The sequence below is a fragment of the Gossypium hirsutum genome, chromosome D13 (assembly GCF_007990345.1).
Source record: "Gossypium hirsutum isolate 1008001.06 chromosome D13, Gossypium_hirsutum_v2.1, whole genome shotgun sequence".
Taxonomy (NCBI): Eukaryota; Viridiplantae; Streptophyta; class Magnoliopsida; order Malvales; family Malvaceae; genus Gossypium; species Gossypium hirsutum.
In genome coordinates this window covers 40,873,091-40,882,424 of record NC_053449.1, presented here as the reverse complement: position 1 = coordinate 40,882,424, position 9,334 = coordinate 40,873,091, and the positions used below count along the sequence as shown (strand labels likewise).

Genomic DNA, 9,334 nt, shown 5'->3' with positions numbered 1-9,334 from the left:
TGATACCAATTACATAAACACGAATTATCCCATGACAACATACCTCTACTTCGGCACAGGAATCCTTTAGTTGGGATACCTTTACCACCCAATAACCCTAAAAAAACACATCTTATATTTTAACAAATATATAACAATATAAATACCAACCGAAACAGAAAAGATCAGACAATGAACTGAAGATCAGATTGATGAGGAAAATGAAAAAGGAAAAAACCAGACCTGAAACAACAGGAATGTAATTCGAGAAGGAAAGGAAAAAAAAGTTGAATCAGATAAATCACAAGAAAACACTTGAATTTCAAGCGAACACTTCTCTTAATCTCAAATTACAGCATTTTTCCTAGCCAGTATAAAGTAAAACAAAGTAGTAAGAGATTCAACATGTTAAAAACATCAATATCATTGTAATATAGTTTCTTTTTCACTGACGATCATAAAAAGGATCTTTTTTTCTTCTTCTTCCAGAAAAAAATATGATCACAAAGGCATATTGTTGTTCAAGTTTCAGCATTTTTCTTAGATGAACTGACATTGCAAGATGATAACCCTATTGTATCAGGACTCTTTAACTGATCAAGTTGCTTCTTACCACGTCGAAGCAAATATTCTATATAGAGGAAATTTTTGCGATCTACTTGCTTGGAATTCTGACGGAACTCAGCCGAGACAATTGATTCAATCTGGCGTCGGTCTTCTGTAGGCTTCGAACGAGCTGCTCGCAAAAATCCTCTGTATAAACTAAGTACTTGCCTTTGCATCCCAGAAAGTTTTTGCCCTTTGGATGCACCCATTGCAACTAATCAATATATTCTGCACTGGATGTCTCTAAAAGCTGCTTACAATGTATTTTAAATGGTATTCAAGTCAATACCAATTGCAACTGTGCTACAAAAATCAGCAGGACTACACAAGCATACCTATAGAAAGAATAACACCAATCCCCAGTTTTGTAAATGAGCTGAACATATAAAACAATAGACAAAGAGACTGAACAGAAAGACAAAATTTTCACATTCAATAACATGACAATCAAACAAATAAAAAGGGCGCATAAACAAGCAGGAGCATCAAATAGTATCAGTGAATATTAAAAAAGAAAAAATCAACTAACAGTCCCAGATCACATTACAGAAAACAGAAGTGCAAATAATTTTAAATTAGAAGTACCAACAACAACTGGAATGATGGTTACATGTTACTTGGATTCAGGTATGACTATGAGTATTGTCACAGGTATGATCAAAATTTTCTTTTTCATGTACTTGGAGGAACATTGGAGATCATATATATACTGACTTTAAGAAAAATGAAGAATCTGAGCAATATAGTGATGGTTATTGTCTCAAGTCAACAGGCTTGAGCACCTTGAATACTTGAAGTAGAAAATCATTAGGCCACCTAGACGATAGAGGAAGAGTGTGGTTGCTATGAGAAGTTTGGGTATATTGATCATTATTTAAAAAACTATGCCTTCTTTATCTTAACAAGATCACCAGCACCAACACATTATCATATCAACTTATAGAAACCCAATAAGTTTGGATTCAGCGTACATTCTAAAGCAATCAGTTATTGCAGATGACAAAAACTGGAAGAATGAGAAGCAAAGCAAACAAGTTGGCAAAGCAAACAGTGCACGGCCACCATCATTAAATAGGGTTGATTGGCCAATTTATGTAACGATAGTGCCTATTTATATTAATTTTCTTGTTGTTTCATGTCATCTAAGAGACATTTGTTAAGAAACTCATGCATGAATCCCTAAGAAAAAGAATAATAAAAGAAGATGCAATAACCCAAAGAAGACTTCTATCGAACATATTGTGAGTTGCTTATGAAATGACCCAACCATCACCAACTAACAAATATGCTCCCCGAAATCATCCAATAAATAGATTAACAGCAAATTATTTGGAAGTTTTCAAAAGTAAAAAGAAAGAAAAGTTTGGGTTTGTAGAAAATCGAAAAATTTCAAGGATAAAGCACCTATTTTGTTTATGCCGGTAAATCTATTCTGTTTGCGGGTGGAATTAAGAAAAAAGGATAAAAAATGAATACCTGGAATGGAGGATAGCTGAAAACAAGTCTTGATAATTGCAAATTGGAAACCAGGAAAGTGTAAATGTTCCTATCCCTCACCCTCTTAATTGACACAAATCAATTTCACTTTTCCAGTATCACCGATCGCAAAAACACACTCCACTACTTTATATTCTGGATTTGCATATTTCTTTTTATTATAATTTTGTGAGGTAAGTTTGATTGTAATGGATTAGTGTTGTAGTTATAATGAAATAAAGCTCTGATTAGTAATTCAATTACTGAGTTAAATATAATAGAATAAAACTATAATAGTATTTTTGTATTTGGTTGGATGTAATAATGTTATAATAGCATAATGAAAAAAACTAAAATAACTAGAATATCTTTAGCAGAATTTTTTTAAGTAGATATTATTTTTATTGCTATTAAATTTTAATAGGATTAAAAAATAACAACTAATTTAATCATTTTTTAAAATATAATTATTATTAAAATATGAATTAATACATATTATAACCCTTAAACTAGATAAATATTATTTATTTTATTAATACATATTATTAAATTTAATAATAAATCATATTTTAATCATATTTTAATATAATTATTACCAAATATAATTTGATAAAAATAAAAATAAGTAATTTAATAACATTCTTAATATAAATATTATTAAAATATGAATTAATAAAAATCATAACATAATCTCATGGGATCATAGTTGCCAAAAAAATAATTATTATTCTCATTTTTATATATATGAAAAATATCAAACATCTATACACCAAACAAGCAAACAAACCCCTATTTTAACTTCTCTATATTTTCCCCCAACCTATTAACATCAATTCCAAAAATACTCCCCCAAAAACATCAAAAAGGAAAAAGGGTCCTACTCTGCCATTTATGTATCTTTAACCTGAATCACTTTTCATACTTCCCATGTTCTTCAATCCTCTTGGTCTCTGCATCATGCCAAAACCCAACATCAAAAACATGAATAATAGCATAAAAAATTATTGCATTGTAGGAAATGTAAAAGAAGAAAAACCAAATCATATATTACTTTCTTAGAACTCTTCTTCTCCTTAACTGCAATCTTCCCATTCTACAGAAAAAAAAATATTTGATAGATCTAGCAAGAATTGTTGTGATCGAAGATGCAATATCTTTGACATTAGCTGCTTTCAAAGAAGTCAATGATAGTCTCATCACGGCCTTGAGTAGTACAATATAGTGATAACTTTTCTGCATCAAAGGATATATTTAGGAACTTCCTCAATACAGTGACAATGCAAGGAAAGAGATTGTTAAACTCACCTCATATGGGCAAAGCTTGTGAGAAATAAGCTCAGCATACTCCAGAAAGTCACTTTCAAATTTGGGAATAAAATTATCAAGAGTCTTATCATCACCTTTCTTGGAAAATAATTCAGCCATTGATTTATAATCGGTTTATTCCACAAGCCTATAATAGAAAGCAAAATGTCAGATCATGGCACCTTATTGACAAAAAAGCAATGAAGAAAAAAAATCACCTTTAGATATATACACATATATATACACACACAAAAATAAAAAAACGGGTGGAGGATAACAATAAGACTTTAGCTAATTTAGAAACAAACTACAACAAAATAGTTCTAAATAGAAGTCAGCAAATTTAACTTCTAGCAGTATTAAGATATTCATGCCAATGAGTTTATAACAAAAGATCTAGGAAAACACTATGATTCTATCAATATCCACAAAATTGTTATAAGTGACACTATAATTAGCCTTAAAGCAAATCTTATGCCACCATAGAAAAGGATATAGGGAGAGGCTCTATCTACTTGGTTCTAGATCCAAATGGTAAGAATAGAATACATGAATCACTATTAATGATCGATCAAATTTCTTAATTGATGCAGTTGGATGGTAATGGATCACATGGAGATTTTCTTATCACATCAAGAATGAGGCACATCTTAATAGAGTTTGAATTACCAAATTTAAGTTATATTCTTATCCATCTGACAATGCCAGGAGATACATGTATCAAAAATCAAATCAGGACCTATCCAGAAATAACTAATAACTTTCAGAATAACACAAGCAAATCCATATACCATGCTTAACATTTGTAACCAGGTTTTTCTTGCCTATGTTTAGTTGGTTTAAAAGGTTGCAATTTTGAACATGTTTTCCAGTATAGAATTTTAAGAAGCAATAAAAATATGCATAGGACCAAAGAGCCCCGAGAACAAAATACTAGTAAACGTAATTAATACAAGTTACAATGAAGAGGCAGAGCAAGTTCATCTTCATCCTCCCATGATTCCTTGATATCAGAGTCATCAATATCTTCATCATTCCATTTTCTTTTAAGTTGTTCCTTTGCAAGGAGAGGTGGAATCTCATCCTCTGCAACAATAGCATACAACTTCCTGAGCAAAAAAAAAAAGGGATTTCAAGAAAAGGGAAACCAAGAATAAAAAGAATGACATAATGCAATAGGTTCTCCAACTAAGATTGGAAACAGACCATAATCTTTAGCACTTATTAACAACTCAAAAACATATGAAATACGAAATAGAAATGAATCTAGTTTAAGGTCTCTTTACACTTTAAAATTCCTATACAAAACTACGAGGTGACCATCAGGTAATATTTCAAGAAAAGAACTAGTGAATCCTAGCAATTGAAGCTAAGACTAGATACCCAAGATGTTGCCACAATTACTGATCTTCCACTACATACAGTTTTTCTTTTAACAAAAAGAAAAAAAATCTCTAAATTTCTCTTTTTGGTCTAGTAACACCATAGCCAATTTTCCAAGAAATTCGAAGCAAACACATTTGAAACATCTCAACTCAACCTCATAAAATCCAAAACCAAAAACAAGAAAAAGCCCTAAATTTTAATAAACCCAACAAGCATTTAGCTCTAAAAACAAAAATTTCCCACAATCAAGTTCATACATAATAAAACATACAAAAGAAAATAGAATCACTTAGGGGTGAGCAAAACTCGATTCGACTCGAAAAAATAAAAAAAATTCGAATTTTGAGTTAAACGAATCGAGTTATTCGAGTTAATCGAGTTATTCGAATCAACTTGAATTTTTTTTCGAATTTCGAGTTCGAATCGAGTTGAGTTTTCGAATTCGAATAACTCGAATAATTCGAATATCAAACTATAATATTTTACATTTTTACCCCAAACTCCCAAACCTTTTTACTTTTCCCTCAAAACTTTTACTCCTTCCCACATTCCCTCCAAAACTTTTACTCCCCTCCCCTCCCAACCCCCCAATCTACCCAAAATACATTTCCCACCAAAATTTTACTCTCCCATTTATTTTTCTCAAAATTTTACTCCTAAAAACCCTCAAAACCTTTTATTTTCCCCCAAAATTTTTACTCCCTCCCACTTTTCCCCTAAAACTTTTATTCCCTCCCCATCTCACCTCTCATCTATCCCAAACCCTCTCCCCTCCAATTTTCTTTTTAATATTTTCCCTCCAAAATTTTACTCCACCTATTTACTTTCCCTCAAACTTTTATTCCCAAAAACTTTTTAATTTTCCCCTAAAGTTTTACTTCTCACCCTTTACTCCCAAATAAAAAATCAAAATATCCAAAAAAAATCACTAAACATAAATAGTAATAATTTTATTTATATCTACTATTTATATTATTAAATTAAATTTCAAATTTTATATTATTTATATTATTGAATTGTTTAGTCATATTGAATATTTATATTAAAATTGAATTATTAATTATGCCATAAAATATTCGTGTTAAAATTTTATATTGGTATCAATTTCACATTTTATTTTTAAAATAACTTTTATTAAAAAATCATATTTTTACATTTACTATAATTTTTAATTCTAAAATACATAGTGACAAGAATATGAAGATAATTGAAACAACTAAGCAAGCAAAGAAGCTAACCAGTATATAAAAAATTAATAAATAAATTATGAAGTGATGAAAGTTAATAAAAATTTTGATTAAGGTGGACAAATTTTATTACGATGGGTGACAATGGTTACAAGGACCCAAAATTATTTTTTAAAATTTAACTCGAACAAATATATTCGATTCGATTCGAATTCCATCTCACTCGACTCGATTCGATAAAACTTCAAATAAAGTTAAGATAATAAAATGATATTCGAAAACTTGATTAACTCAAAAATTTTGATTCGATTCGATTCGATCGAATGCTCACCCCTAGAATCACTTATCAGTCAAAGAATTAACAACAAATTCGGGCCAAAATTAAAACTTACCCCAGTCTTCCATCTTCACTTAACAACAACTCACCTTGTTATCTTTCCAGCATTTGTTAAATCAAAGCAATGAAATCATAAATGCAGTGAAAAAGAAAAGAAAAAAAAAGAAGGAAAAAGAAAGGGTTGAAATTCTGCAACCAAAGGAAAAAAAAAAGGAAACGTAGAGATGAGAAGAAAAGAATGTTACAATTTATTCATACTTTGGGTAGAGGTGAGGGCAAAAATTGAAATTGGAAAAAGAAAATTTCTTATTCCACGAGTTGAATGACGATTCAGTGATGAGAGAAAGGAATGATTGCCGTTTGAATGTTCTTGAGGTGAGAATTTGGTGAGGGTAAGATAGGGCTCTTCAAGCAACAAATGGGTAAACGGTGAAGAGGGAAAGGAATAGAAATCCCCAAATATTTCTGCTTAAGCTCGGAATGGAATACACCCGTAATAGGGTATTCCCTTAAACCAAACATCTATTTAAGTGGGCCTGCAGAATAAGCTTGTAATAGGCAGGTAATGGCATAACCATCACCTTCAACCAAACATCCCCTAAAAGGTTTTTATTCAAAAATAATTTTATTTATTTATTTATTTATTTAAAATATAACTTAATAAAATCTCAACTTCATTTGTGAAGTTTCACCACGCTAGTGTACCAAATAATTATATTTATAAATATTGTAAAACTTTCTCCTTTTTATAAATAGACTTATTACTTTAATCTCGTACTATATTTAAAAGTTTAAATTTAAATTCAAAAATTAAAAAAAGGAATATTTAAAAATTAAATATTTTGAATTTGACCAACTGTTGACTACCAATGATTAGCATTGATCGATCTTTGATTGGGAGTTATCAGGTGTTTTCTTTGAATTTTAAATGATTTCATAATTTTTTTAAAAGATATTTTTTGCAATTTTCTAAAATTTATTAAAAATTTTATATTTTTATTTTTTCAATGATTAAGTTAATGTTTTTCATTTTTTAATTTCTATATTATATTTTTTAAGTTAATCTTTTTCTTCTTCTTTTTTGAATTTTTGAATTTTTTTTGAATTTTTAGAATTTTGAATATTTGGAAAAAAAATTAAAATTTATACAGCGATTCTAGAATATGTTTTTTAAAATTGTATTTTTTTTAATTTTTTAATTTTTAAAATTTTTTATTTTTAAATAAAATTTTCAATATTGATATAGTATTATGACTTTTTAAATTTTAAATTTATATATTTTAGAATTTTTAAAAATTTTATTTTAAAATTTTTTGAACTTTTGAATTATTTGTATATTATATATATGATATTTTACTTTTTTTTAATAAATATAATATTAAAAATAAAAGAAGATTGATGTGGAGCATTCTAATATCATCATGAGTCAGTTTTTGTTTTAATGATGTGGGTGAATTTCTATAATGGAGGATAATTTAAGTACTAAAATAAAATGAAAAAATATTTTAGGTACTAAAGTGAGAAAATAGATATAGTTCAGTGGCCAAACTGAGCATTAAGCCTTATAAATATAGCATATTTAGATTACGCATAAACTATACCATTAGTCAATCTAAGTAGGGGCTCTTCCAATTTTGGTCACCCAAAAATGTAATTGATCTAATTGGTCACTCCACTTGGAAAATAGTAATAGAAGACTAACGGTGCATTTGTATGAATAATTTTGGAGTGGCCAAAATAAGAATAACCCCTATTTAGAGTGATTAATGAGTAGTTTACTGTAAATTTGGAATAACTAACGTGAAAATACACCGTTGGTCATCCATTATCATTTAATAGTGAAATGATCAATTTTTAATTTTGGACGACCAAAATAGGAATTACCCGTATTTAAAGTGACAAATTAGTTTTAAATTTCCAATTCTTACAAAAATTTGAGACTTGATAATTAATCGCGAGACAACATATATATATATATTATTACTATAATGTCAAAATTAGTCCTTAATATTTATAACTTTTAATATTTATTTTTTTTAGCACTTTAACTTTTCATGTTTACATTTTAAGTCAAATTGTTGACTTTTAATTAAAAAACAATGGGCTAAACCGTTACAAATTAACCATGTTGATGTGGTAAGACAACGTGGAAATATTTTAAATTGCATCAACAAAGTCCACATTGTTTTGAAAAAAACCAAGGAGTTAAAGAACCAATTTAAATTAAAAAATAAATAAATAAATAAATATGCTTCACCCAATAAATTCCTTCAAATAACCTTAACCTTAAATTTCAAAACCATAATGTATCACATAAAAATAAATACGAAATACTTACAGAATTATTCCATCTTGATTCACTTATCAAAAACAAAACTATATAATAAAAATTGTCTATAATTTCACTACATAAATTCTTCCTCTTTTGTTGATTAAATGACATATATTTGTAAGGGTCGAATATGCAATGGCCCAAAGCCATTAACGAACCCCCTTTCCTTTGAAATGCCATTGTGTATTGGTAGAAAGTTCAGAACTGTGCAAAATCAAACAAATTTATGATAAAAAGTGCATTACATCCATAGATATTACTTAATAAAACTGCAAATTCCACACAATATGTTACTTAAACTTAAACTTACATTTTTATTTTTGGTACAAACTAAGACCAATCAAATGATGTTGGGATTCTTACCTTAAAACACACCCCATTCGTATGCTTCCATAGTTCACGTCCTATGATAGCACGTATACTTTGTCAATACCCAGAATAATTTCGAACCAGACCAATTTACCTATCAAGCATTTTCTGATAAGATAATCTGGAGATTCTTTTTCACTAATGCAAACAATGACAAATTATTGAGTTTTTCACGAGGGTTGGTTTTGCCTAGTAGATCAATCACTAGAAATAAAGTGTGTCAAATGAGATCAAAATTCAATTTTTTTTCATCCAAGACTTTACTTTTGGTTATTTTAAATTGATTCATGACGTTCGTGAGGTCAAAATATGGAAGCTTGTTGGACAAATTTGACCGTTCTTGAAAATTTTTGATTT

The 9,334-nt window shown here is 28.8% G+C and overlaps 1 protein-coding gene across 3 annotated transcripts; it reads right to left on the bottom strand.

The window, feature by feature from the left end:
- Nucleotides 1-256: 256 nt before the first annotated feature.
- Nucleotides 257-2,262, bottom strand: LOC107918589 (succinate dehydrogenase assembly factor 1, mitochondrial). Of its 3 annotated transcripts, none has more exons than XM_016848179.2 (2): nucleotides 2,062-2,262; nucleotides 257-835 (listed from the first exon to the last, which is right to left on the bottom strand). In XM_016848179.2, exon 2 carries the CDS (start codon nucleotides 792-794, stop codon nucleotides 501-503), a length of 294 nt encoding a protein of 97 aa, XP_016703668.1. In that variant the 5' UTR covers nucleotides 795-835; nucleotides 2,062-2,262; the 3' UTR covers nucleotides 257-500. The 3 variants fall into 3 exon arrangements, with proteins under 3 accessions (XP_016703668.1, XP_016703666.1, XP_040965656.1); XM_016848177.2 differs by having other exon boundaries at nucleotides 257-920; nucleotides 2,062-2,260; XM_041109722.1 differs by lacking the exon at nucleotides 2,062-2,262 and adding an exon at nucleotides 921-2,029.
- Nucleotides 2,263-9,334: the final 7,072 nt, after the last annotated feature.